This window comes from Felis catus, chromosome B2 (genome assembly GCF_018350175.1).
Source record: "Felis catus isolate Fca126 chromosome B2, F.catus_Fca126_mat1.0, whole genome shotgun sequence".
Classification (NCBI taxonomy): domain Eukaryota; kingdom Metazoa; phylum Chordata; class Mammalia; order Carnivora; family Felidae; genus Felis; species Felis catus.
The window spans coordinates 62764223-62790892 of record NC_058372.1 but is presented as its reverse complement, the minus strand read 5'-3'; the positions used below and the strand labels follow the sequence as shown (position 1 = coordinate 62790892).

At 34.7% G+C, this 26670-nt stretch overlaps 1 protein-coding gene across 2 annotated transcripts in view; it reads left to right on the top strand.

Moving 5' to 3' along the window:
- Positions 1–26670, top strand: part of LMBRD1 (LMBR1 domain containing 1) — a 113928-nt gene that overhangs the window by 70900 nt on the left and 16358 nt on the right. For both annotated transcript variants that reach the window (XM_023254088.2, XM_045057716.1), the window contains exons 10-14: positions 9606–9670; positions 9777–9879; positions 10424–10528; positions 12461–12610; positions 14387–14465. In XM_023254088.2, coding sequence (XP_023109856.1) covers positions 9606–9670; positions 9777–9879; positions 10424–10528; positions 12461–12610; positions 14387–14465 — 502 coding nt within the window. The remainder of the gene's footprint in view (positions 1–9605; positions 9671–9776; positions 9880–10423; positions 10529–12460; positions 12611–14386; positions 14466–26670) is intronic.

Sequence of the window (26670 nt, the reverse complement as noted above, 5' to 3'; positions counted from 1 at the left end):
TGGAGATTGGTTGTACATTGTGAATGTATTTAATGCTACTAAATTGTGCACTTAAAAGGTTATGATGATACATTTTATGTTATGTATCTTTTACCATTATTTAAAAAACAAAAACAAAAAACCAGAAATGGCCAAGAACCAGAGAGACATGAAGAGTTGGACTGTGGGAAAAATGAGAGGAAAACAGAGATGAAAACAAAATTACAGGGTGTCCAAAGGAAAATAGACTCAAAATTTGGTAAGCAGCATTGAAGAAAGGTAGGAGAAACAACCAAGAGAAAGAAACAAGAAGTAAAAAGAATCAAAAAGTGTTGAAATGGAAGAGAAGGAAAAACTACATGTGTTTAATTGGAGAAGGAGAAGCTTAATGGTCCATGCAGAAGCAAAACAAAAGAAATTAGTGGAACTAATATTTAAAGTTGTAATTCCAAAAAATGACCTAAAAATAGACATGAAATCTACACATTGAAATAGCCACTTTGTACCTGGGAAAATTTATGTGCATTTTCCTAGTAACACTGACTTCAGAATTAAAGAAGAGTCCTTAAGATTTCCAAGTAAAAAAAAAAAAATACACTGATTTACAAGGTCAACATAGTTAGACTTATTATCAGATTTAAAAAAAAAAAAAACATAAAGCAAGCAAGAATGGGGCGGGGAGACATTAAAAAAGGCCTAAATGAACAGTCCAAATCAGAAGTTTATATTTGGCCAAACTATCTTTTAGAAAAGCGATTTTTAAACATTTAAGGACTTAGGGAACTCTGTACCCACGGGCTCTTGAGAAATCCACTAATTGCCAAGCTCTAACCAACCAAGAGATAAGGTGGAAAACATCAGCAAAAGAAGTAATGGTTAATATTTAATATTGCAGATCTATGAAGAAAAGATGTGGGCAAGGGTGAGAATATGTGTAAACATAGGTTCTGATGAGACAAATCATGCAATTAAGAGAGAGAAGTAGAATTTCTTATAGATTACTGTATGGGTAGTAGGTGGGAGTTGGATACATAAAAACTAATCAACTTTATATTAAAGGGCTAAGTATGAAAACGGGCTAAGAGCATTTGAAAAATTAAAATGCACTGAAACAAAAGTATAAAGCTACTTGACAAAAAGGACTTAAAAATGGAAGAGTGAAGAACATATTAACAAAGAAACACGAGAAATATAAAATACATGCAAGTCTCAGATAATAATATATGTTGAGATTAATGTTCCAGGCATATCAATAAAAATGAGTGGACCTAACTCACTATTAAAAGAAAAATTTTAATTTTCCTCACAAAGTGAGGTATAACCTAAAACAGATTGACAAAGGCTAAAAATGTATATTAAAAGATATACTAGGCAAATGGAAATGATAAGAAAACGTATAGCGATCTTGATACTGGACAAAGTAGAATTTCAAGCTGAAAAACATTAAGTCCAACAGAGAAGGGTACTTTTTGTGATAGAATCCTTTTCTCCTCCCTCAGTGATTTCCATGCCCTAATCTGTGGAACCCTTTATAGTAGCCACATGAAGTGGCAGAAGGGACTTTGCAAATGCAATTATGGTTACAGACTTTTAGGAGGTTATCCTGGATTATCTGTGTGGGCCCAGTCTAATAACATGAGCCCTTAAAAGCAGAGAACTTTTTTGGCCCGAGTCAGAGAGATGTATGTGGTATAAAGGGTAAGTCAGGGATAGTGAAAATGTGATAAAGGTTTGGCTTGCCATTACTAATTTGAAGATGGAGAGGGCAGTATGGAAAGGAATGCAAGCAGCTTAAGGAACTGAGAGGCTGATAGCCATCAAAGACTACAACCCTGTATTGAGCCCTACAACCTCAAGGATCTGAATATCAACACTCTGAAAGAGCATGAAGGGATTCTTCCCCAGAGCCTCCCGGAGGGAATACAGCCCTGCTGACAACTTGGTCTTTTGGCTTTGTGCCACCTTAAGCAAAGAAGCATCTGAGCTGTGCTGTGCCCAGACTTCTGACCCACAGAATAAGAAGTAGATGTTGTTTTAGGCCACTACATTTGTAGTAGTTTGTCACTGTAGCAATAGAAAACTAATATACTTATTAGGAAAATTTGTAAGTTATGATCAAGATGAAATAGTTACGTACCAAAGAACACAGCAACCACCTTTATGAAGCAAGAAGTATGAGATATTCAAGGAGACGTAGATTGAAATATGTTAATAGTAGGAGAATAACATAGCACCATACTCAGGGTAAGACATTTCAGATGCACAAAATTGAGTAAGAATATAGAAGACCTAAGTCAATAAGGTATATCATAACTTTGGGACTTTAAATCCCAATATAGAGTCTATACTTTCCAAGTGCACATGGAACACTCACTAAAATTGATCATATATTATGTCATGAAGAAACTTCAATAAATTCTACAGAGTAGATGTATTACAAACACCTCTTCCCTGATTGCAATGCAGCATTAAAACTAGAAATTATAATAAAATCAATAAAGTAGGACACTTTTCACTTGGAAATTAACCTTGTATTCAGCAACTCTTGGGTGAAAGGAAAGGAGAAATAAAAACAAACTTCAAAATTCTTAAAATTAATGATGGAAATATCATATTAGAACCTATGAGATACATGTAAAACGGTGATCATGAAATAAAGATCAGGAAATTCAAAGCCTTAAACACATTTATCAATAAAAAAGAAAGGATAAAAATATACCCTAAATTCCAAGCATGCAAGGCTAGCAAAGGAGCAAAGTCAACCAACAGAAAGCACAAGGAAAAAAGTAAACATAAAATCAGAAAACAATGAGAGAGGAAAACTAGATCAATAATTTCTATGTGTATGTTTCAACTAATAGGTAAAACACTAACTTCATTGAAAGGAAACCGGGCTGATTGGAGAAATGGTTGATGCTGAGGCTGGTGCTAGGAAAGTATATAAGCCCACACCTGCTTATGTCAGACAGAGAAGAAGTGCAGAAGTATAGCTAGAGTATGATAAGGGAATGTGCTTGAAGGGGCTCTTGCTTCCTAAACCTGGGACCATTTAAGTATCAAAATATATGAGTATAATGATGGAAATAAGTAAATGGAGAAAGGAAAGCTCTACCCTACAGTGGCATTCTAATAAATGTAGAATAAATGTCAGAATTAGAAAATCAGTATTTGGCAAACATCACATACAGTACTGTTTCTTGCAAGAGAAATAAATGAATACTAAAATTAGAAGGTGAAAATTTGGGGATAACAGGATATTTGCGTAATCTCACTATTTCTACACGACTTACTAATTATAAAGAGGACAGTGGTAATTGTACAGTGAAGAGACATGACTTAAACCACCTTAACCATGTGATCCAAGTTAAGCTCATCAGTAATGGGGTAATAGATACGATTGTGCCTCTGTCATTTCTGCCAAAAATACATGAACTGAATATAAATAATTGTAAAGAAATAGGTAACCCACATTGAAGGACAACGCAAATAACTGTCCTGGACTCTTCAAAATATAAAGGTCATGAAGGTAAAAGCGATTTAGGAACTGTTCCAGATTAAAGGGTACTAAACAGATAAAAGCAAAGTATAATGCTGAATTGCATTTTGGACCAGAAAAAAAACAACACAACTTTGTTCTCTAAAGGACTTAAGTGGAACAATTAAGATTTGAATTAAGTCTATAGATTATATAATAGTGTTATATCAATATTAATTTCTTGATTTTGATAATTGAAGTGTGATTATGTGAAAGAATTTGCTTTTAGAGGATAGGTATTAAAGTATTTTTCTGCAGCTTATTCTCAAAAACAGCCCAGCCACCTAGAGAATGATAAAGCAAGGTAAATGTTAATTATTGGACAATTTAGTTGGAAGGTATACCAAAATTCTTTGTGCAGTTTTTGCAATTTTCTCATATATCTGAAATTATGGCAAAATAAGGCTTTAAAATCTTAACTTCTACTAGACCTCCCCTACTTCCCCCTCCCCCCCACCCTGATTTTGGCATTATCCTTACCACTCTCATTTTTAATGTCAATCTTTATGAAAGTCTCTTCTATAAGAATAGTATAGAACAATGACCAAATACCATTAGCTAGTACTACCCTAACAAATCACTATGAGATTCTTTGTAATTTAAAATACAATAATTTGTAGCCAGGGCTGAATATTATTGATCTTCTAACTTTTTAAAAAACTTTATGTACAACACTTGCAACATGTAAAGAAACTTAATTCTTTTCCTAGAACTATAACTTACAATGTCCTATCAAGATTTGATAATGAAAATTATGTATTAACCTTCTACCTCTGAGAAAAGTCTTGAAGACTAATTGATTTGCTACTTAGAGTTAGGGGACCTGGGACCCATGGCCATTAGCTATGTAATACTGGACACATAATGTCAGATGGGCTTCTAGAGAGAGGAATGTTCAGTTTGGGTTAAATTAAAATCCAGTTCTCCATTCGAGAATTATCTTTTCAAACGCTTGTTAACCTGGGTTGAAGTGGTATCTTTTTATTGTAGTTATCTGATATTCTAAATGACTTTTCTAAGGCACAGTTTCTCAATTGTAACATAAGAATTACTTGGGACTCTTGTTAAAATACAATTCAGATCCAGTCCACCTTTGGTAAGTCCCAAGGGTGTGTAAGCTCCAGCAAGCTCCCAGTTGACACTGATGGTCCATGACCACTCTTTGGTTAACAAGATTCTAAGTAGTTATAAAGGGACAACATGCTTCTGTTTCCTATCCTCATTGTTATTAAAGAGTAAGAAAACTAGAAAAAGGCAAAAAAGGAAGCAGTACATGGTATTTTATTTAAGGTAACAAAAATAATAAGATACAATAGAAATTATTTTTATCTTACATTTGTAACTATTATTTGAGTCTCTAGGTGTGGTAACTTTCTACTTTTTGGGGTTATATTTCTGTATACACAAAAGCTATTTTATGGATATAGGAAATTCACCTATGAAATTTGATAAGAGGTGTGTCCTAAAAAAAAAAAAAACTGATCCTAAATTATTTCTTTCTATACTGTTTGGAGGTTTTGTTTCACATTGTCAGACAGTATTAAATTCTAGGATAAGAGATTTATGGTAGGCTAATTAGCATCTCAAAACACAAATGATTTTAAGAGAGTGATTGAAAGTTTATTTTTGCTAAAGTGATAGCTTATTCATGCTGCTTTCTAAGACCATTCGGGGTTCAATTTAAATCAGACTTTATCAGTCTCAGCACAGTTGACATTTGGGGCCCAATAATTCTTTGTTGGGGAGGGTGACTACTGTCCTGTGCATTTTAGGGTATTTAGCAGCATTCTTACCTGCTTGCTGTAACACCCCTGCCCAATTCAAATCATGACAGACTTTCTGTAAACATTATCAAATGTCCTTTTGAAGGGGGGTAGAATATATCCAATTTAGAACCACTGATTTAAATGAAAGAAAAGAACACAGGGTTTTAAAGTTAGTAAAAGGGAAAGGGAAGAGATTTGGGGGAATGGTATGCTATTAATGAGATAGAGGAACATAAATTTTCTTTGTAGGTAATGGAAAATTTTCTGGACAGTTGATCCATCATTGCTTTAGATAACGTCACACGGCAAGTTAGTAACATTGATAGTATTTTTACTCTGAAAAAAGTAATGTCTTACTTTGTATTCTTTGTAGATTATAACGTTTCATCTCTTTAATGTGGTTTAATGAACATTACATGATTCATATCTGATTAATACACAGGAAAAACTTGGTTTCTGTTCTATATATTTATGTCTCTAAAACAACATTATTTTAAGAGGTCAATTTTTCCCAACTTGACCTATAAATTTAATGCAATTACAATAAAAATCCCAAGTTATTTTGTGGATATTCACAAATTGATTATAAAACATATGTGGGAGGGGGAAAAAAGACCCAGAATAGCCACAACAATACCTAAGAACAAAGTCAGAGGACTGACACCACCCAACCTCAAGACTTACTCTAATGCTACAGTAATCAAGACAGCATGATATTGGTGGAAGAGGAGACACATAGACCAGTGCGACAGAATAGAGAGCCCTGAAATAGACCCATAATGAGGTTAACTGATCTTTGACAAAGGAGAAAAGACAACTCATTGGAGAAAGGATACTCTTATCAACAAATAGTGCTGAAAGAATTTGACATCTACACAAAAAAAGTGAATATAGACATAGACTTTAGACCTTTCACAAAACTTAAAGTGAATTATAGACCCATTGTATTAAAAAACAAAACAAAACAAAACAAAACAAAAAAAACTATAAACCTTCTAGAAAGTAACAGAGAAAATCTAGGTGACCTGAGGTATGGTAGTAAGTTTTTAAATACATCACCAAAGCGTGATCCATGAAAGAAATAAATGGATAACTTGTACTTTATTAAAATTAAAAAATACTGCTCTGTGAAGGACACTGTTAAGGAAGTAAAAGGACAGGTCACAGTGGTGCTTGGGTGGCTCAGTCAGTTAAGCATCTGACTCAGCTCAGGTCTTGATCTCAGGGTTGTGAGTTCAAGTCCTGTGTTGGGCTCTGCGCTGCATGTGAAGCCTACTAAAAAAAAAAAAAAAAAAGTCACATGATCTCAGGGTTCCATGAATTCAAGTCCCCCATCAGGCTCTGCACTGCCCACAACGAGCCTGCTTGGGATTCTCCCTGTCCCTCTCTCTCTGCCCCTACCCTGTTTGCGTGCTCTGTCTCTCTGTCTCTCTGTCTCTCTGTCTCTCTCTCTCTCTCTCTCTCTCTCAACATAAATAAACTTAAAAAAAAAAAAAACTTTAAAAATCGGCTTCAATCCAAAATATATAAAATACTCTTAAAACTCAACTATAAGAAACTACTAGGTTTATCGAAATTGTTTTCCTACTGTCTTCTAGCCTTCATGGTTTCTGATAGGAAATGAGTTGTTAATCTTGCTGAGAATCTGCTTTACATGAGTCTCTTCCTTCTTGTTACTTTCAAGATCTCTTTGATTTGCCCTCCCCTCCATTTATGCATGTCTAGGTGTGGATGTCTTTGAATTTATTCCTCTTAGACTTTGTTGAGTTTCTTGGATGCATAGGCTATTTTTCATCAAATTTAGATTGTTTTTGCCTATTATTTCTTGAAGTTTTCTTTCTGCCCCTTTCCCTCCTCTTTTTGTGGGAATCCTATTAAGCTTATATTGCTATGTTTCAAGGTGTCACATGTGTCTGAGTCTCTGTTCACTTTATTTCATTATTTTTTCATTCTGTTCCTCAGACTTGGTCATCTCAGTTGCTTTTAATTTGATGATATTTTCTTCTTTCCTGCCCAAATCTGCTGTTTAACCCTTGTAATGAAATTTTCTTATCAGTGTCAACTCCAGAATTTCAATTCACTTCTTTTTTATAATTTCTCTTCCTTGATAGTCTTTAGTGAGACATTGTTTTCATTATTAGTTTTAGTTCTTAAGTCATGGTTTCCACTTAGTTCAAGTACTAATTTAAGTTCTCATTTAAAATTTTTTTTTTTTTTAACGTTTATTTATTTTTGGGACAGAGAGAGACAGAGCATGAATGGGGGAGGGGCAGAGAGAGAGGGAGACACAGAATCGGAAACAGGCTCCAGGCTCTGAGCCATCAGCCCAGAGCCTGACGCGGGGCTCGAACTCACGGACCACGAGATCGTGACCTGGCTGAAGTCGGACACTTAACCGACTGCGCCACCCAGGCGCCCCTTAAGTTCTCATTTAAATGTATGTTGTTTTCTAGGTTTTTATAAAATTTATCTTTTTACATTTATAATTTATTCTATTAAGCAGCTATGATTAAACAGTTGAACTCTGGGTCATATATCCTAACAGAGTGGGAAAATAGTCAAGGATTTTTTTCCTTTTTTTTTTCTTCCCCAAAATCGACATCAAGGAAAGGGAATTTTTAACTTTTGCTATTTCTGTGTCATGTTCTTTTACTACTACTTGGTATCTGGTAGTTATACTCCCTCATTCTACAAGCTATTTCTTATTAACAGTCTATTAGGAAGTAATAGATTTCACTTTTTGATCCTCAGTGTAATCACATTGTCCTCACCTAGGTATCAAATAAAGGTGTTCAAATCTAGTAGAAAAAGACTGTAAGCTCCTTTATAGCTTCTACTAATGAACTTTTGTTACTATAAAGAAGTCACTTCGAACCTCTTTAGCAGTGAGACCTTTTTTAAATAAATGAATTCTTATGTGAAATTCCAGGTACATGCATTATTTTCTATTTCAAGTAATGACTATAGCCTTTTTGGTCTTCTCTTGCCAACTTTCTTTCCCAATGAATTCCAAAGGCACTCTCTCAGAACTGAAGAATTCCCAGGAACACAGCTTAAAATTTATTCCAAAACTCATCTTTATATGTGGGGTAGGATGCTGTTTTACTTCATTTCTCCTGTCAGAATTCTAAAATGTACTTCAGTCATGTGAAGTAAGGTGGAAAACACCATCACATTCATTATATTATCCATCTATTCCTATCAATTCCAGTCAAAAGAGAAGGTAAAAACACCGAACTCTGCTTAATTGGAATCTTTTTTTGTTCTGACTTTGTGGACTCTTCAGCCTACTTGTTGCTGGAACTTAGGGAAGATGTCAGGGAAAAAAAGAACCTACATTATTACTGACATAGATTTCAGGCGTTTTTATTCTTTTTTTGTTTTAATAAAAAAATTTTTTTTAACGTTTATTTATTTTTGAGACAGAGAGAGACAGAGCGTGAACAGGGGAGGGGCAGAGAGAGAGGGAGACACAGAATCTGAAGCAGGCTCCAGGCTCTGAGCTGTCAGCACAGAGCCTGACGCGGGGCTCGAACTCACAGACCGTGACATCATGACCTGAGCCAAAGTCAGACGCTTAACCGCCCGAGCCACCCAGGCGCCCCTCAGGCGTTTTTATTCTTAAGAGACCCAGTTCCAAAAATTTTTTGCTTGTTTTCTACCATCTCTAATTTAAGGTTCATACAGCAAGGAAACGTATTCTACTAATTACAATGCTTAATACATTTCTTCACCAGAAATATTAACATGACAATGTCTTCAGTGCTGTTCTGGGCCATAGTTAGTTAGTTACCACACAACATGTAAGCAAAAACTGTGAATTTGTGTGTGTGTGTGTGTGTGTGTGTGTGTGTGTGTGTGTGTGTGCGTGTGTGTGTGTGTATGTCTGAATAAAAAATCTGTGGGGAAAATGTTCCAAGTTCCCTTTTTGACAAAAGGTTTATATAACCTGATGAGTTTCATGGTTTTGGTTTGTCTGTGTATGTAGTAAGTCTTAATGTATTTTTCATTTATCTTTGAAGTTTATATTTCAGTCTAACTGAATATAAACCTTTTATGTGATTAGCAGAGTCTCCTTTGTTTACTTACTAATAAAGACTTTTAAATACTTTGTCTCTTTTGTCTATGTGTTTTGAGTCAAATAGCCTCATAATGAAAATTTAGATGATGAATGCCTCGGATTATATACTGAATTAAAATATATCTTGGATCATTTTATTTGGATCATTGTCGTATGCTTGCAACTCATATTGAGCATAACGGTTTTGTGCTTTTAATATCACCTTTTAAAATCATATTTTAATGATATTTTTTTGTGCTTTTAGATCATTTGGGGAATATTTTTCATCTTAGTTGCATTGCTGTTTGTAATTTCTCTCTTCCTATCAAAGTGAGTATAGTACACATATTCTGTACAGCACACATCCTGTGAAGTTAATTAAAAATGTGCTAGTATAATGTATAAATTCACTCTTTATAATTTTTTGTTGTTTTAGTTTGGATAAAGCTCTTCATTCAGCTGGAATAGATTCTGGTTTTATAATTTTTGGAGCAAACCTGAGTAATCCACTGAATATGCTTTTGCCTGTTCTACAAACAGTGAGTAAAAGGGAAAAAAAATCAGTCATTTTCTTCTCTAGCAAACATTCTCACACTCTGTCAAACTAGTATGTTAACAGACTATCGATACTTGGCAATATATGCTTGGGCTTCTGCTGATTTGGCTCATTTACATATGACTTCTACATCAATAATAGTACTTTCAAGATAATTATAGTGACATATTACTGAACTCTTATACGTAATTTGATTTGGGATACATTATAATACCTAAGATGAACTTTTCCAATGAATTCCTATTTTTGAACTAATGAAGTCTTTTACTCCATACATAAATGTAATTTTTGTTTAATTTTTTACAGGATTTTTCTTAGGATAGTGGCACTAAACAATTTAGTAACAATCTAGTAATTCTTTTTTGGAGGATTATTATTATTTTTTTTGTATTATCATAGTAGCCTGATCTAAATCAGAGTTGATATTTTAAACATTTGTCGAATATGAATGAAGTTTCAGTTAACTTTATATGACTTCCAGAACTCCTATTGTTTGTGTATTAAATTTAATTTTATCTTTTTTTCAGGTGTTTCCTCTTGATTATATTCTTATAACAATTATTATTATGTACTTTATTTTTACTTCAATGGCAGGAATTCGAAACATTGGCATATGGTTCTTTTGGGTTAGAGTAAGTATAACAATATTATTTTGATTTTTTTCATTTTGTATGTAATTTCCATTACTACAAATTAACCTAGATTTATAATATAAAAGTAAATATTTTGATATTAAAAGTGATGGAAATATTTGCTTTCTCACTTCATGGTAACATAAAAATGCTTTTTGTCTAGAGCAGTGGTTTGTAAATGGGCAGGTTTGTCCCCTGGGTACATTTGGCTGTCTGGAGATATTTTCAGTTGGTAAAACTAGTGGGTGCTACTGATGTGTAGTGTGGGTAGAGGCTTGGGGAGTCTGCTAAACACTCTGTGTTGCACGGGGTAGCCTCACACAACAAAGACTTATCCAGCCCAAAATGTCAACAATGCCAAAGCACAGAGATCCTTGTATTGTTTCCATAGCGTTTGGCTGCATGGAAGTATTGAAGTACAGACGGATACACTATAGCTCAAAAGACAGCTCTTCCTACTAGAAGTTAAAGATTACTATATGATTGGAAAAAAGTTATTTTCTTCTTACACTCATTTTGAGGTAAATTAAGAATTTTAAGATGAAGGTGATTCAGATAGAAACTACTTCCTGCTGTGAGTAAAAGAAAACCCAGTTAAATAGTGGTTTGAACTAATAAAAGATTTCTTGCTCTGGAAAATTTCAAAAATCTAGCATTGCTTTGTAGCTCAAAAGTGTCAAGTCCGACATCTCTGTAATTCTCTTGGCTTCTCCCGTATGATCATAATATGGCTGCTGCAGCTCCGTTTATCCTGTTCAAGTTCCATTAGAAAAACATTTCTATCAATAAAGCAGCACTCCCACAAATCCCCAGCACACTTCTTTCCTTTTGATGTTTAATATTTTATCACTGCTAGCTATGATGAGATGTAAGGGAAACTGGGAAATGTCAATTTTTAGGTGTTCATGTTTTCATCTCATCCAGAATTGGAGTTAATTTACTCTATGTTGTCCTAAAATCTATTAATAAAACAGGGAAGTGATATCTTAGTTGCTAAAATAAAAATGTTCTCTGACACTGAAATGAAGAAAGTCCTGTGGCTCATTGTATTTGATACCACATGTTTTAGTTTCTCTCTATTATAGGTATATATGAAAATATTTACAATCAGATTATTATAAATTATTTTAAACTAGAATTTATAACAGTATGGTAGGAGGATGTCATGAGTATTTCATAGAAATGAGTATTTATAAACATGTGACATGTCTGTTCTTGTACAGTAAAATATAAAACCACAAATATATTACTAATACCTACAGTTTAAACTCATTCCTTTAATCTTTGGATAGAATTAGTGATAGTTCATAATTCTTCTTAGCTCTATAAGCTTCTAGCAGATGCTATTACATAATAAGTTTAGAAGATTTGTCTGGAAACAAACCAGCTGAATACTAATATATTCTCTAGGTCTTGAGTTTTTCATGGATCATTTATAGGATCCTTTGAATATAGATGGTTTGCTATGACTAAAGGAAACAAATCTACACCTAAAAGATTTGCAGGGAAAGAATTGTCTTTGTCATTCTCATAATCCTTTGAAATGATTAAGAATTCTTTAAAAAAAATTTTTTTTAACATTTATTTAGTTTTGAGAGAGAGCACACACGCACGTGCGCAAGTTGGGGAGGGGCAGAGAGAGAGGGAGACAGAATCCAAAGCAGGCTCCAGGCTCCAAGCTGTCAGCACAGAGCCCAACATGGGGCTCGAACCCATAAACTGTGAGATAGATCATGACCTGAGCCAAAGTCGGATGCCCAACCAACTGAACCACCCAGGTGCCCCAAAATGATTAAGAATTCTTAATATTTATTTTGGAAGAAAGAAATGGTTGACTGAACTGTGTCATTACCTTTAACATATGAGCAGGACTTAGTGCCATACAAATAAAACATATTGCTGAAATATTGTTACTGTCTTTTTTCTTTGCAGCTATATAAAATTAGAAGAGGTAGAACGAGGCCCCAGGCACTCTTATTTCTCTGCATGATACTTCTGCTTATTGTCCTTCACACTAGTTACATGATTTATAGTCTTGCTCCCCAATATGTTATGTATGGAAGCCAAAATTACTTAATAGAGGTAAGTGTAAAATTTTAAACTTCATTATCTTGACATTTTTTTTTTTATTTAAAATTTTTTTTTAGTATTTATTTTTGAGAGGGAGAGAGAGAGTGAGCTGGGGAGGGGCAGAGAGAGAGGGAGACACAGAATCCAAAGCAGACTCCAGGCTTTAGGCTGTGAGCTGTCAGCACAAAGCCTGGCATGGGGCTCAAACCCATGAACCACAAGATCATGACCTGAGCAGAAGCCAGACACTTAACGGACTGAGCCAGCCAGGTGTCCCCATTATTGTGACATTTTAAAGATAGTGATATTTAAAAACAGTTTTTAATTTGTGAAGACTCCAGTAAGGTAATAGCTCATCAGATTAAGTTTAATATTGCTAAAATAGGATTTTCATTCTATTTTTGAACTTATTTATATTTGTTTATTACAAGTTTTTTAGTAACACTCTGAATTCTATTATAATAGTTCCTTAATGGATCCCCTGGTACCAAGGTGCTGAGCTTTATCTCAGCACTCTATTGAAACTCATAATATTTTCTCTAAAATAAATATTTCAAGTAATTTTATTAATATGACTTCCTCCAAAATTTTGATGAGCAAAGTTTGTCATCAGTCCTGTGAATCCCACAGAAGAGTCTTTAAAAATATTTTATTTGTGGGTGTCTGAGCTTCCTTTTAACATAATGGGTATCCTCTTACCTGTTACACTCTTTCTTGATATTGATCTTTCAAAAAGCCAGCTGTAGTTCCTAGTTATAACTGGACAGCTAGTTTGGATTTTTTGACGTATTAAAATATTTTGACCATATCTAATTTAACCTTTGTGTGGTTTGTTTCTTTTTCCTAAAATACTTTGCTCTACTTAATAATGCAAATCAAATCTGTGTTTCAGGTTCTATTTCAAGCCTTGCTCTTAATGGAGTCTTTGGTTACTAATCTACCCAGATCACTCCTTTTTTTTATCATGTAGTTCCTTCTTTCTTTACTTTATTTAACATGTAATTAGGAACAAAAATTTAACAAGTACATCCAGCCTTCCATCAGTACCATACATAATATTACTGATGGTTGAAAAATTAGTTCACTGACAAATAGTAAGTAATAATGTAGGTGGAACAAATATAAGCACAAACTGTAATAGAGGTACATGAATAACCTGAGTTTGGGAAACATAGTACTGGAAGATCACTTGAATCATATTTTCTACTTCTTGTATCTTTTTATTCTCTTCTTGCCTTATCCCCTCCACCTAGTTCACTAGGTCATGCCTGTTAAAGTTTCTTGTATGAATAAATGAAGTGAGGTTATGCATTTGCATGGACAAAAGATAATTCTTGTTTTACAGTGGAACAATAAGTAGGCTGTTTCTCTGGGAAACGCTCTGTTGTTCAACCAAGACCTAAAGATTGTTGCAAAAAGGTCCAAATGTTAGAGGCACCTGGGTGGCTCACTCAGTTAAGTGTCTGACTCATGATTTGGGCCTAGGTCATGATCTCACAGGTCGTGGGACTGAGCCCCATGTCAGACTCCGTGGTTTTCTCTCTCTCCTTCTCTCTCTGCCCTTCTGTCTCAAAATAAAAAAATTAATTAAAAAAAAAAGCCCTACTGTTACATTTACCATAAATCTTTTTCTTCTAATTGTAATTTTGTATAAAAATTACCTTTTAGAATATTAGCCAAATGTAGTTTAATAGAAAACAGAGTTAAAAATCATAATGTGATTACTTTTTAGTCCAAATATATGTATTAATGTAATATTTATATTTTAATTGTATTTTCATCTTTCAGAGCAATATAACTTATGATGACCATAAAAACAACTCAGCCCTCCCTGTGCCAAAGAGATGTGATGCAGATGCCCCTGAAGGTAAGTGAGGCAGCGCTTATCAACTATCTTAAAGTTCATAACTCTATGAGAAAAGAGTTGGCTTGCATTTTGCTCTGTTAATCATTTGATACATCTGTTTTAATATGTGGCGACAAAGGAACTTTTAGCAAGAAGAAATCGTTAAGTCTTTTCAATAGAATTTCTTGGTGATATATTGATTTCCATTAGGGAAAGGACCATTATAAATTAGTTACTTATGAAATAGCAAAAGGTAGTTATTATTTATTACATTTACTAATATAATAAATCACTCTTAAATACCTTTTTTTTTTCCTTATAAAACTCAAGATAGTTTTGGTAGAATGTGTAATTCTTAGGACCAAGACCGTAAGTACCTATGACTTAGAACTTTTAATTCATACGTGTCTAGTTATTTAATAATAGTATAGTAATGTTAATGACAATAGCAGTTCACTTTTAAGAACATATAATTGCATTCCAGGCACTATGCTAAGTATTTTATGTGTATTCTAAGAAAAACTGTGATCTTATGCTTTTCCTCTGTATAATTTTAGAAAATTACTTTTTTCTTCTTCCTGTGCATTAGGTGATTTTTTTTCTTTTGAATATTACAGTATTCTGTCCTTACTAAGGATTCCAGATACATTCTGTCAGAATTTGCAGGTTTTTTTTTTTACTCCTGTCTTCAAAATGCTTTTATGTCATGGTAAAATAATATGTCCAATATAGTATATCTCTTCATAAATCACCCATGGGTACCATAATAAAAAGATAAATTTTTCTGAGTTTAGCAGGGTCAACTAAAGAATATGATGGAGTAATAGGAAGAATAGGCATAGAATACTGGAATAGCCCAGAGGAAGAAGTAATTACCTCTACCTGGAGGAGATCAATGTGCAGTGGTAGTCAAAAGATGGGCTTTGGAAAAGCAATATCAGAGCTGCATTTCAAAGTTAAAGAAGAATTTATCTGGTGTGTGTGCATCAAGGAAGTTGTTCTAGGCAGAGGAACAAAATGCACAAAGTAGATTATCTTAAACTATATGGGTATGTGTTTAAAAGAATTTAAAATATTGTTATTGTTTTGTATTTTAAATTATAGGGGTAAGAGGTTGGAGAGATGGAGGAAACGAGATTGTAGAGTTAGGAGTCAGATCACAAAATGTTCTGGAAAGTAAGAGCACCAATGAAAATTTTTGAATGAGGAAGTAGAAGTTATGATCTGATTTACTGTCTGTAACTTAAATTGTAACAGTTGTGTCTTATATAGAGCCTGGATTTGAAACCAGGGCATAGAAATCAGATGAGGGGGTATCCAGAAGGAGCTATTATAGTAATCCAGGAGTGATGGTAAAAGCCTGAACTAAACAGTGGTCATGAGTGTATGAAATAAAGAAAGAAATTCGGATGAAATGAGATTTCTGATTGGATCTAAAGTGTTTTTGAAGAAGACAGAAGATTCTAGAATGGCCCTCTAGTTACTGAGTCATTTGGTGAATTTTGGTATCACCAAACTGAGATAAAAATACATATGAAAATTAGAGAGAATTGTAAGAAATGATGAGTTGACCTGAGATATCTCTGGGAAATTCAGGTGGAGGTTTCCAAGACAGATGAATATATATGTAAGGAAGCGAGACGATAGAGAGTGAGAGGAGCACAGAGACTGGATCTCAGGAAAGTTATCTGAAAGAAGGTAAAGAAAGTACAGAGAAGAGGACTGAAAAAAAAATGTTGATGAAGAGAAATCTAATCGCATGGGTAAAAAGGAATATATATCTAGTGACTTATTAGTCTCCATGGAAATTTGTATTAGGGACTGAGAGAGACTAGGCAGAAACTAAAGACATGCAGGGTCAAAGAAACAAAGATTTTTGTTTTGCTGTTTGTTTGTTTGTTTGTTTGTTTTAATAGATTAAGAGAGACTTCAGGGATGATGGGATGGAATAGAGGAGGAGAAGTTGAAAAATATCAGAAAGGATGAATGAGGAGACAATGTCCAGCTCCAGAGGAGATGGTATTATGAACATCCAAGACAGGATGCTTTAGGTAGAACGACTGTGAGGGAAGAAGCAAGGATATGGACTCAGATAGTAATTTCTTAGTGATGAGTATGGGCAGGAAGTTGTCATTTGTATATGACTGTCTCAGTTTGCTCTGAAGTGTAAGTTCTGGTCATCTGCTGAGAATTGAGTAGGCCATGGGGGCATGAAATTGACAAAAGTGGCAAACGTTTCTGATAGGCCATGAAGGTGAATAAATAGGGATATGACTGAAAATAAGTTGGTGATAGATAAATACGTCAAAGGACAAAGATGAAATTGTCAATTTGTGTTTTTGTTGAATAGATCTTTACAACTGATATGATTATTATCCATCAGTGCTTAGGTTGTCTGGGGAATGTAGGTTGAAGAGTTGAAGTAGGATGCAAGGCAAAGGACAGGCTGAGAGTGAGAGAATTAAGTGACCAACCACAGAGTCTGGGATGCGTACGAGATAGGGAAGACTCTAAAACTGGGAGAAAAGAACAAACTAGAGAGGAGATGGGAAAACAAATCCAGTGGGATACCTTTTGTTGCCTGAAGAAAAATAGTAAAACGTTTCTAGTATAAAAAATATGACTTGACTTTCCAATTATACTTATGTAATGACTTTAGTCCCAGATTTTTTACTTTGAAATGTACACATACATCACATCACAAATAGGTTTGATAGTTGAAACGCTTTGGGTTGTCATTTTTAGCTAAGTGAAAATAGAATGAAAAATTACTGCTGAGTTGACTTGTAATTTCTTTTTTTTTGAACTAAGAGGGCATTGACCCTGAAGATCTAAAATAGGTTCTGCTTTTAAAAATCTTATGGCAGTATTGAAATCTAGCAGAAAAATAAATTAAAAAAAATTAGGATTTCAAATTATGTTGCACTGGTAAAGGGAATTTAAAATGCCCCTGTATTGCTGAACTGAGTGAATTTGTGTATTATAGATCAACAAGCTTTAGTCAGATGGTACAACTTGACCATAACCTTTTATGAATCACATTTAGTATTTTTCTTTTTCATCTAATTTAGTTAAAATGACTCCATTTGAACTGTTGAAGATTTTTCTTAAACTTTTCAGTTGACTTAGCCTTTGAAATGTTACTTTGCAGTACAAAAGCACACCTTTAGATTTATGGATATGATTAATTTTTCTCCACCTTTTTTCTTTGTTTTCTAGTTCATCTTTAAATGTTCAGTTTGCCTGTGCATACTTAGAAGAGGATGGTAGAAATATGGCCATAGTTTTAGGGTAGCAGGGTAGATTTTTTAAATACAAATAATGATGGAGAGAGATGAAGAACAGATTAGAACATGAGATTTGACACATAGGGATAGGAATGGTGTGGAATGTATGGTGACAGGCTAGTATGGCTGTATCCATTCAAACATGAATTCGGAAATCTCAGCATGCAGAGAAAAAAATCAGCACTAATACTTGTGACATTTTGGTGGGCACATTTGGCTAGCGTAGATGATGCTACAATATAAATATGCCATAAGGCACTTGATGGCACCTTTGTTATGTGTCTTTTGCAAGTAACAGAATTTTGGAGAGTGTTAGATTTAAAAGCAAAAATTATAATTTATAATGTTATACTTAAAATTGTTTCTGAGAAAAATAATCTCCTTGGAAAGATATTAAAGCATCAATTTCTAAGAATACATATATGGATCTTTTATCAATCAGTACATTTTAGAGACTTTTTTCTTAAGTAATATTGTGTTCATATATGGGGTAGTCTTGCATTTATTAAACATATAAGAAACATACTGACACCCTACTTTTAAGTGGTTATAGTGTCTAAGATTCAAAAGAGTCATTGATCTAAAAATAGTTTAGGTTTTTTGTGTTTAAAATAATCTCTTAAGGGAATGATTTAGCAGATTTATGAATAATACCTATCATACTATGTTTATAAAGTTTTCCTAAAATGACAATATTATGTGATTTATCTTGACAGGTAGTGCATAGTTTATATGTTTAAAGTGAGTCAACTCAGCACATTAGAAATCAAGCTTTAACTTTTATATGCCATTATGGCAAAAGGATCTTTACATTCCTAGTTTTATATATTCTTTAATTGCTACTTAATCTAATAAGCATTAATATACAATTTGGGTGTTTATATGAATAAAATATTTAAGAAAAGCACAGAATTATTAAAAGTAACATAAACATATATAAATATTTGAGTCAAAATAGGAAGATAAAAGATCATTGTCTCTTAATAAACAAACACAGTAGATATTGTGAATACTGGGGTAGATTTTGGGAAAGTGTCAGAGGAAACACCTACCTAGTATATGTATCTCTGCCATCGAGTAGCACACAGACTAGTGCAGTTAGATATGAAAATAAATAATTGTAATAGAAGGAAAAGTAAGTGGCAAACTATAAAGAAATTATAGGCAAAATGCTATGGGAAGGCAAAAGGTGATAATGATTTATTCTACCCAAGAGGCAGTATAACATTTCAGCTGGGCCCAAAAGCATAAGATAAATAAATCTAAATGAACAACAGCAACAAAAAAATACTAAAGGATATTCCAAGCAGAGAAGGCACCTGCATTAATAAGGCATAAAGACATAAATATATTTGGCATGTTATAGTAACCATAAATTGTGGCAGGAACATTGAATATTTGGGGAATTCAGTGAGGGATGAAGCAAGATAATATGTTTCCAAATGACTATTTTTAAAAACCCATGAACCCCCAAGTCTTATTTATGCTGTCCTATTTAATTCTTTTATCTTTTCTTGAAGTTAACTTGTGTTTGTTGTCTTGGAACTGGAAATGATCATATAAGTCAAACTTGATTTTTGTGTGTTATTCTAGTTAAGTGTATTTGTTAATATATATAGCCAATCTTAAAAAAATAATCAGATGATCTATATAGCATTAGATTTTCATGTTAGGCTATAATTTTACCAGGACAAATGGTTAAGATGACTCAAGTTAAATGATGATGCTAAAATAGAATTTGATGTGTTAAACTAAACTACATGAATTACAGAAAACTGAGCAGAGGGACGCCTAGGTGGCTCAGTCAGTTAAGCTTCAGACTCTTGATATCAGCTCTGGTCATGATCTCATGGTTCCTGAGACAGAGCCCCCTTGGGTATGGCTGTGTGCTTCCACTGCAGCACCTGCTTGGAGTTCTCTCTCTCCCTCTCTCTCTCTCTGCTCCTCCCCCATTCATGCTCGCTTTCCCTGTGTCTCTCAATTTAAAATAAACATAAAAAATAAATATTTAAATAAAAATAAACATTAAAAAAACTGAGAAGACTTAAAAAGCTAAAGTAGGATTATAATTATAGAGCCTAAATACAAAGGGAAAAGTGGGAATTATTTTGAATAACTAAAGAAAAATTTAATAATGTTAATAAAGTAAACTGTGTATTGATAGCTTGCTTTAGAAAGTAGTTAAACACTAAATTCTGGAGTAAACAAGCCCATCATCAAGAAATGACTCAAAATACATTCTCTGTAAATGAAACTTGTTTACCTGGCTGTTATGCCAGCAAATAAACAAGTTGACCTGTTTTCTCAGAACCTCAAGTAGCTATCCTTCTAAAAACATTTATCTAAGATACTGTGTTAGTTAGGCATAGAGAATCTTTTTTTTTCTTTGCATTTTCTTTGTGAGAATTCTAGAAATGAAAAAAGGCCACAAAGAGACATGTAAGTTGTAAACAGTTTTAAGATATAAATTAGAATGTTAAAGTGAAAAACAAACAAAAAACAAAAGTTACTTTAGAGAGGACATCTAACTATTTAATTCCCTTTATTACAGATACAGAAACTAAGGCCCTAAGAAATGAGAATTAAAAAGTTATACAGATAGGGGCGCCTGGGTGGCGCAGTCGGTTAAGCGTCCGACTTCAGCCGGGTCACAATCTCGCGGTCCGTGAGTTCGAGCCCCACATCAGGCTCTGGGCTGACGGCTCAGAGCCTGGAGCCTGCTTCCGTTTCTGTGTCTCCCTCTCTCTCTGCCCCTCCCCTGTTCATGCTCTGTCTCTCTCTGTCCCAAAAATAAATAAACGTTGAAAAAAAAAATTAAAAAAAAAAAAGTTATACATATAGTATGAGACTTTGGACTTCAATGCAAGTGTCTGGATTCCTAGTATCTTTTAACATTGTTGTGTCTTGTGTTTTGTTTGCATCATCTGTCCTTTAAATTTAAAAAGTAAAATTCTAAGGGAGATAGTTATTTGAAGACTTGAGGGAATGAAAGTCACAGACAATAGAAAGGAAAACCAGAGGTTCAAGAGTTAAACCGAGGCTACTGGAGAAGGAAAGTAAGAGTCTGGAAAACGAGAGATGAAAACCAGACTGCTATAGCATTATAGTAACCAAGAGAGTGTTGTGTCCAGAGGTCAATAGTGTTGATGCTTCAGAGAGAGATTTAGCAAGCAAATCTTAAACCTTTGACAATGCAGTTTTAGTAGGGTAGTTTGGGGCTAAAGTAGTAGAGAATTAAGTGAAAAGATTTAACAATGAAGAAAATTCCTTACCTTGATGTGGTTTTGGTTTGGGATTTTGTCATGCTTTTTACATAGCCTTAAAAAACCCCATATATTACATGGCATATGAACTAAAATCATGGAGTTATTACTAAAGTTGTATATCAGTCTAATTTAAAAAAAATTTTTTTAACGTTTTATTTATTTTTGAGAGACAGAACATGAGCAGGGGAGGGGCAGATAGAGAGAGAGGAAGACAGAATCTGAAGCAGGCTCCAGGCTCTGAGCCATCATCAGCACAGAGCCTGATGGAGGGCTCAAATCCACAAACTGTGAGATCATAATCTGAGCTGAAGTTGGACGCTTAACTGACTGGGCCACCCAAGCACCCTTCAATCCAATTTTTAATATGAGATTATACTAAAATGCATTCAGGAGTTTGCTCTGTGGCTAAGTCCTCAAGTCTTTTCACAAAGTCAATGTATTCTTTTTTTTTTTTTAATTTTTTTTATGTTTATTTCTGAGACACAGAGAGACAGAGCACAAGTGGGGGAGGGGCAGAGAGAGAGGGAGACACAGAATCAGAGGCAGGCTCCAGGCTCCGAGCTGTCAGCACAGAGCCCGACACGGGGCTTGAACTCACAAACCGTGAGATCATGACCTGAGCCGAAGTCGGACGCTTAACCGACCAAGCCACCCAGGCGCCCCAAAGTCAATGTATTCTTAATTCCACATTTCTGTTTCCTTAATTCATGCATTGAGTAAGAACATAGAGTTCAGTTTTGAACATTTTTGTTTGAGTGTTCCTTAAATATCCAAGTGGAGATCTTGAGTTGGCAGAGTTGGATCTGAAGTTGTAGAGAAATTTATGCTGGATTAGTCAGGGTTCAATGGGAAGTAAAGCTGTAAGACTGGGTAAGAGATCACTGAGTATAGTGGAGAGGACGTACAAGAGGCTCTGTGACTGTCTGGTGGTTAGAGGTTAGAAAGAAGAAGAGCAACCAGCAAAGAACTAAGAAGGGACAACCAGTGAGTTAGGTGGAAAATTAGGCAAATATAGTTTCCTGTAGCCAAAGGAAGAGTGATGAACCATTTCAGATGCTGGCATTTGCCAAATTAAAAAAAAAAAAAAAAAGAGAGAGAAACTGTATTTGAACAGATGATAACAGTAGGAAAAGGGGAACTGTTGCAATAAGGAAAACTTTCTGACCATGAAGCTGCAATTGTTTCAGAGATCAGGCAGAAAAGAGGATTTTTCCCTAGGTGGGGAGGAGTAAACAAGGCTAGAAAGAACCAGCATGGTTTCCAAGATGACAGGGCTCTGGTCAAGTTCAGCATTGTCAGGATAAGTCAGGTAAAACAAGGACTAAAAAATGACTTTTGGTCATTTTCATGGGTCATTTAATTGGGTGACCGACAAGAACAGTTATGGCAAGATGGTGCAGGAAGAAACCTGATTGGAGCAGATTAAAGAGGGAGTAGGGACTTGAGTGGCCAACAGTGTGAAATGATTGTCATGGCAGAAACACCAAGGAAAAACAACAACTGCTGAGTAAAATACCGAATTTCTTAGAAGTATCAACGTGCTGATAAGATCTTAAGACAAAAGCCTCAGGGGCACCTGGATGGCTCAGTCCAATTCTTGATTTCAGCTCAGGTCATGATTTCATAGCTTGTGAGTTTGAGCTCCACATTGGGCTCTGCGCTGAAAGCGTGGAACCTGCTTGGGATCCTCCACACCCCCTCCTGACACCCCCCCACCCCCCGCCCTTCCTGGCCTCCCTGGCTTGCTCTCTCTCAAAAAATAAATAAATAAGCAAAACCAACAAACAAAAAATCTCAGTTCTCAGTCAACATCATTAGACCAGCAATATCAGGGAACTTGAGAACTTGTTAGAATACATTTAAATTATTAGGCCCCACCTAAATCAGAAACTCAAGGGATGGAACCCAGCAGTCTGTTTTAATAGTCCCTCCAGGTGATTCTGGTGCTGCATTGGTCTGAGTGAAGGAAAGAACCCCAGAACAAAGAAGTAAGTAGAGTGCTAAGCTGCTTTGTTCTGAGGTCACTTACCAAATTCAGTGATTTAAGCTCCAATTTTCACAGCCTTGTGAGGGAAAAGGAACAGAAAATAAAGTCTAGAGCAGTACTGTAAAATGAAAATATAACGTGAATCGCATAAGTGATTTAAACATTTTTAGCAGTCACGTGAAAAGAGAAACAGAGGACTTTAATTTTACTAAATGGCATTGTATTTAAAGCAGTATATCCAAAATAATGTTTCAACATGTAGTAACTAACATAATGTTTTACTGAGATACCTTATAGCCTTTTTCCTACTAAGTCTTCAAAACCTGGGGTATATTTGACACGTAAATAACACCGTAATTCAAACCCTAAGTTTTCATCATCTAAATAAAACCATTTATTTTTTTAAAAAAATTTTAATGTTTATTTATTTTTTTTTTTTTTTTTATAAATTTTTATTAACGTTTTTATTTATTTTTGGGACAGGGAGAGACAGAGCATGAATGGGGGAGGGACAGAGAGAGAGGGAGACACAGAATCGGAAACAGGCTCCAGGCTCCGAGCCATCAGCCCAGAGCCCGACGCGGGGCTCGAACTCACGGACCGCGAGATCGTGACCTGGCTGAAGTCGGACGCTTAACCGACTGCGCCACCCAGGCGCCCCTTTAATGTTTATTTTTGAGAGAGAGAGAGAGAGAAAGTGGGCGGCGGGGGGCAGAGAGGGAGGGAGACACAGAATCTGAAGCAGGCTCCAGGCTCTGAGCTCTCAGCATAGAGCCTGATGTGGGGCTCAAACCCATGAACTGTGAGGTCATTACCTGAGCTGAAGTCGGACACTTAACCAACTGAACAACTCTAAGTGAAACCATTTATTAAGGTGAAATATGGTTCTACCAAAGCAGGAAGGTTGTGTTTAATGAAAAAAATATTATACACTGCTTCAGTTTTTAATTTGAATTAATTAAAATTAAATAAAATTAGAAATTCAGTTCCTTAGTCTCAGTGGTCACATGTGAAGTATTTAACAGACACATGTTCCTAGTAGCTGTTATATTGGACATGCAGGTCTAGAGCCCACATGAGTGGTAGCATCTCAAAGGTGATGCAGATACCCTCTTGTAAAGCTGAGCCCCTCCCTCCCCTAAGAATTACATCACCAACATGAGGGTGAACAGAAATAAAGCTATATTACTTCCAGAAAGCTGAATGAACATTTGGCCTTAGTGTTAAGACTGAAAGGGAAGAATCACATCCCTGAGAAATTGTAACCACAAAAGTACTAACCCTTTGCAGATTTGCAGTCCAGATACACATCACTAGAGTGAATCTGTTTCATTGTCATCTCAGACGGGCAGACCAGGCACATGGCACAAGTAAATGCTCACTAGAGGAACATACCTTAATTGAGGCCTCAAAAAATTCCTGCAGAGGAGCACAAATAAAGACATTGGAGCCACATATTTAAGCACACGATGAAACAAAGCACCATGAAAGAAAGCTAGAAAAAATAGCAGGCAGCAAAAAGGGACTTGCAAAGACCAAATATTGGAATTATCAACACAGATTATAGAGCAGCTAGCTATGATAAAAGGAGTAAGAACAGGTCAAAATATTGGCAGGGGACAACAGAATGAGTGAATGAAAAAGTAACAGATTCGTAATTGACCCAAATACAATATTTAGAAATAAACACACAGTAATGGGGATTAAACTCACTTGAGGGACTACAGCTTAAAACCACAGTGAGTTCTGCACACATTGTTTATTAGTTGTAAGAGGAAATGTAGTAGCTGTGATAGCTGTACATCAGAGAAACTGGGCCATATCTGTACCAGGTGAACAAAATTACTGTCATCAAGTGGCAGTGCATCACGTGACTTCAGATATGACATCCTGAGAGGAATGGAGAGCATGAATCAAATCATGAAGAAATATCAGACAAAACCAAATTGATAATTGACGAACGTGGTATAAGGTAACTAGCCTGTATGATTTAAAAATGTCAGTGTCGTAAAAGACAGGAGGTTTGGAACTGTTACAGATTAAGGATATTAGAGACACATGTTAACCAAAAGTAATATATGATTTTGGATTGGATCCTGTAGTAGAGGATAAAAATACTAGAAGGAATAAAGTGGGATAAATGACAAGGTGGGAATATGAATTTTAGAGTAAATTTCTAAAAATATAGTATCAATGTTAAAATTCTTAAATAGCTATACTCTGGTTATGAAAGCAAATATCCTTCTGCTAAAAAATACAGACATGTGAAGATGTTAAGTCACAATATACAGTTCAGAAAATATAAGTGTGTGTATGTTGAGAGAATGATAAACGGAGTAGACTGCCACATGGGAACAGCTGTACACCAGCAAATGACAACTATTTTAAACGCTCGCAGTCCCAAGGATAGGACAAGATATGAAACTACTAAAGATGGCCATTTCTAACTACCATTTGGCAGATGTTATACATTATATTATTTATATAATTATGTATTATTTATTACTGTTAAAAAATTTATACATGTATATGATATTTTTCTTAAATTCCATAAATTTAAGTTTATATCCCCAGTGGTTCAATGTTACATTTGCCCTACAAAATGATAGAACACATTTTGAACATAAAAGTTAGTGAATTCCCTAAGCAATTTCGAATAAAAGGTATAAATTTTTATGAAAGTGAGTTAATCTTCCTTGTTTATTTTTAATTTTGAATCTTCTACAAAATAATTCATGTATCACATTTTCCTGTCACTTCTGGTATAACTTTCTAGCATCAAATAAACCTTGATTCAGTTATAGACATACATATTCAGTCATGTAAAATGAGTCTTCTTTGACTAGGTTTACAGAATGTATTCCTATTGAGGCCCTATGCAGAAGGACAGTTTAAATCCAGAAAGAACATATTAAAAACTCTTTAGAATTAAACCTCTTCTCTAAAGGCACATAGTACTTTAAAACTTACTGAAGAATTTTTTTCATATTTTTAGTAATCCACCAATTTATAAGTGCAAAGATGGTGTTCTATATTTGGCAATATAATCCAGTTTCTTTAAACAATTTAAGATTTTTCTCAAAATTTATTACCTGTTTTTAATGATAGAGCAGTTTTTACATTTTTTTATGTGAAGCTTTTGTTTGAAAGCTATGAGCTAAAACATGTGAGTTTTCTAACTTGTTTCTTATGATAGTGTCCGCAACCTAGCCTTCTTCTTTCTGAATACTTTTCAGATTTACTCTGTTAACTCTAGCGTATTGTCCTTTCCAGAGTATCATATTTTAACAATTCATGATATACCGTCTAAAGTCTAAACCATTCTCAACTGCTTGTCAATAAATGTTAAAACCTTTTGAATCCCATAAAATATTGGGAACTGACACCAACACAATGTTGCTAATGTTCAGCAGTTTTGGGCACAGACCTATCTCCTATCCCTATGTTAAATAATACTGAGAACAAAAATAGTTTTATCTACTTGCTTCAGGAAGTACTCCTGACTGTGAAACTACTTGCTCAATAAAACTTACTTTAAGATTTCTCATTTCATTGTATCCACCAATCCAAAACTTCTGTCCAAAACCTAGCCCAATTGTACCCAGTTCCGTACCTTTCAAGACCTTGATTAAAGTGGTCCAGCACATTCCAATCCCTTAAACCTTATAAATATCCTGTCTTTTCCC